Source organism: Lactuca serriola, chromosome 9 (assembly GCF_051521515.1).
Source record: "Lactuca serriola cultivar US96UC23 chromosome 9, Lser_US96UC23_V15, whole genome shotgun sequence".
Lineage (NCBI taxonomy): Eukaryota > Viridiplantae > Streptophyta > Magnoliopsida > Asterales > Asteraceae > Lactuca > Lactuca serriola.
The window spans coordinates 76,890,947-76,893,991 of NC_136416.1; the positions used below are offsets into that span (position 1 = coordinate 76,890,947).

General features: G+C 34.5%; 1 protein-coding gene across 1 annotated transcript; it reads right to left on the minus strand.

The window, feature by feature from the left end:
• Positions 1 to 276: 276 nt before the first annotated feature.
• On the minus strand, positions 277 to 2,657 carry LOC145074677 (Homeodomain-like superfamily protein). The gene is made up of 8 exons (XM_079021007.1): positions 2,296 to 2,657; positions 1,805 to 1,862; positions 1,592 to 1,715; positions 1,395 to 1,514; positions 1,168 to 1,302; positions 925 to 1,094; positions 755 to 834; positions 277 to 680 (listed from the first exon to the last, which is right to left on the minus strand). The coding sequence occupies exons 1-8, from the start codon at positions 2,484 to 2,486 to the stop codon at positions 674 to 676; spliced, it is 885 nt and encodes a 294-aa protein (XP_078877133.1). The 5' UTR covers positions 2,487 to 2,657; the 3' UTR covers positions 277 to 673.
• Between the last annotated feature and the right edge of the window lie 388 nt (positions 2,658 to 3,045).

A 3,045-nucleotide genomic window follows, 5' to 3' on the forward strand; every position in this document is an offset into this window, starting at 1 on the left:
AAGAACTTGCGTCATCCATATACTTGTTTTTTGGAAACTTGTGAGGATGTCATTTCATACTGAAAGTTGAAGAAAAAAGTCAGAAAATAAATAGCGTTTTTAGACTAAATAAACCAACACTAATTTATATCAAGTTTGGAGGGGCAAAGTGCTAATTTTGAGGATTATGCGGCTTGAAAACAGGATATCGAAATTTTACAAATAGCAACTTACACAGTACAACAAAAACAATACACTATCCTTTTCCATCTTCAACCACACTACAACATCATAATATATCATATAAAAAATATTCAACATTTTAAGATAATCATCCAAGCAATAATACAGTTGCTTTGTTACATAACATCTTCTATCTGGTTACTTGTTAGGTAGAATACAAACCAAACACAAACAACAATTACTTCACACTAATAACACAAATATATAAAATACCACATATCAATATACTAAATTCTTATCAAGGTGTGTATTTTTGTGTCAAAACTCGAAATTTCAAGCTTTACAACATTTCCCGCAACAATTCATCTATCATCTTCTTCCTCCCTCCCCAAATCAGTTGTTGAATTATCATATCATATTTACACAGTAGTAGGAGCTTGCACAATACAAGCTGCACTTTCATGGATGCTTGCTTACTTGTCAAACCACACGGGCCCCACACATCTTTTATCTATGTCCTGTCATTTTTTTAATATCCAATATCTTTATCATCAATAAAAAAAACATTGTATTCACATTATATATTCCTTACCCACAATCAAGAAGCGCATCCACTGCATCATCTGAATTTTCTTTGTCTGAATCAACTTCATAACTTGACAACAATTTCCTCTACATACACACAACACAAACACTTTTCTCTTTAGCTTCCTATTTAATATAAATAATCATAATAATAATAAGGGTTTGAAGAAAGCTTACATGATCCTCAAAATCAGGACTAGTTAAGTTGATAGAGAGGTTTCTCATTAGCAACAACACTGTTTCAACATCAATGGGGTCCATCTTTTTGAGCCTATGTAAGTGTCCAGCTGTATTTGGATCAAACACACTGCCAATGAACCCGTATACTTGAGCAAAGTCAGGCAAAACTGCACCAATTACAAAAGCATTCAGAAAAGTATTTTTACTGATTAAATGACTGAAGTAAATAAGTTGAATTACCTCTTGATGGAAGTCCATGAATCCTTTGTTCATGTGTTTCACTTGTTGTTCGTGTTTTTGGAGCACTTTCATTACTACTGGAATAGTTAACACTAGCAGCAATTGGTTGCCCTTGGCCTCCAGATACTATATCATCTGTAAACAAAATTATTAATTAACAAAATAGTAATATTCATATATATAAGCAACCAGAAAGAAAGAAAAAGAGAAAGAAAAAAAATCTTTACCTTTTGCTATATGGGACAAACTACCAGTTTCCATGGTGGTGTTCTTTACCAGTGTAGAAGGATTTGTTTGTAAAAATTCAGAAGATTGAAATGATGATGTGACATTTGAGAGCACTGGAGCTGTTCAATGTAGAGAATATCATCAGTTTTAATGTTGAAATTATGTGATTAAATAAAAAAAATTGTGATTTACTAACGGTTTTTTGCAGCTTTTTGTGGATATGGATGAGCAGCTTTTCTTTTTGGACGAGGAGGAGGGAGATGTTCATTTGTACCACTTTTTTGAACCTTGAGAAAGTATTTTTGTGCATGACTACGAATCTGCCATTAATTCATTCACCTTTATATAAATTTTCTGTTGTATAAGATATTGTATTGGATGTGAATTCATAAGGGAAAAGTAAGTGCACCTGGATAACAGTCTTTGAACCTATGAAAGCTTCAATTTTCTTCCAGTCACGATCAAAGCTGTAAATGAATGAAGCACAAAGAAGAATTAGGCAACTGGTATGACTTGATAAGCCTAACATCTTTAGGATCTGGACAATCATAAAGTTATTTTGCACTCGGAATTGAAAGACTTGGAGGGTGATCAAGTACGTTCTACCCATGATCACCAGTAACTCAGCCCCAGAAATGAAACCCTAACAAACAACTACGGTAGCAAACGTAAATTACTGTAAATTAGAATTCACATTGCAAAAGGATGAAGAAGAAGGAACAACACAGAGTCCGACTAACCGTAAAGCAACCTAAAGCCCTTACTTTTACAATTCCAGTACAAAATATACTCTTAAACTTCACGCGTAATGGAAAATGAAATCGTAAACCCTAGCGACGTAGCAGAAGACAATTCAGAAACTCGCTTAATCATGTTAATTGAAGATCAAAGGAAACTCACAGTTGAAGAGCTTCAAGGAATTTATCGTGCTCCGGTTCCGTCCAACTCTCTCTAGACTTGGTAATCGTGTAGGGTTTTCTGATCTTCTTGGAAGCGTCATCGACGGATGAGGAAGAGGAGTTTGTTGATGGCGGAGCAACGGCAGCGGTTGGGGTGGAGAGAGAGCCAATGTTAGGGAGAGCCATGCCCATTGGATTGAAGTAGAAGGTGAGATGATTCTCAGTGATACATGTGATGGTTGTGTGTGTGTGTTCTGGTGTAATCAGTGTGTGTATTTTGGGTGGCTTCGCTGTGAACGACGATGAAGGAGAGAGAAACGGGGAAGAAATGATGTGGCTTGCTTTGTGAATCGATGTAGGGCTATGGTTACATGCGTCGCTACCCCACAGTAACATGTCGACAACAGATACTTAAAAATATCTCAAATGTTTTTAGAGTTAATGACATATATCGTCCCCCAACTTATACTTAATTTTCATGTTATACTAGCTAAAAACTAAATGTTAACTTTAGTTGATACTTCAGGCAAGGTTGTTAAGACGGAATCCTACCTAGGATCGTTTTTTGGTTTGCAAGATCGGGATCGAGATCCTAAGATCCCACAAAATAGAATATAATTTTAATTTATAATATTTAATCATGAAAAATATTTCAAACATTTATTTTTTGTTCAAAAGTTATAAAAACTTCAAAATATTAGTTATAAGTCATAATAAAAAATAATAAATGGTAGATTGGTAAAAGGTAAAA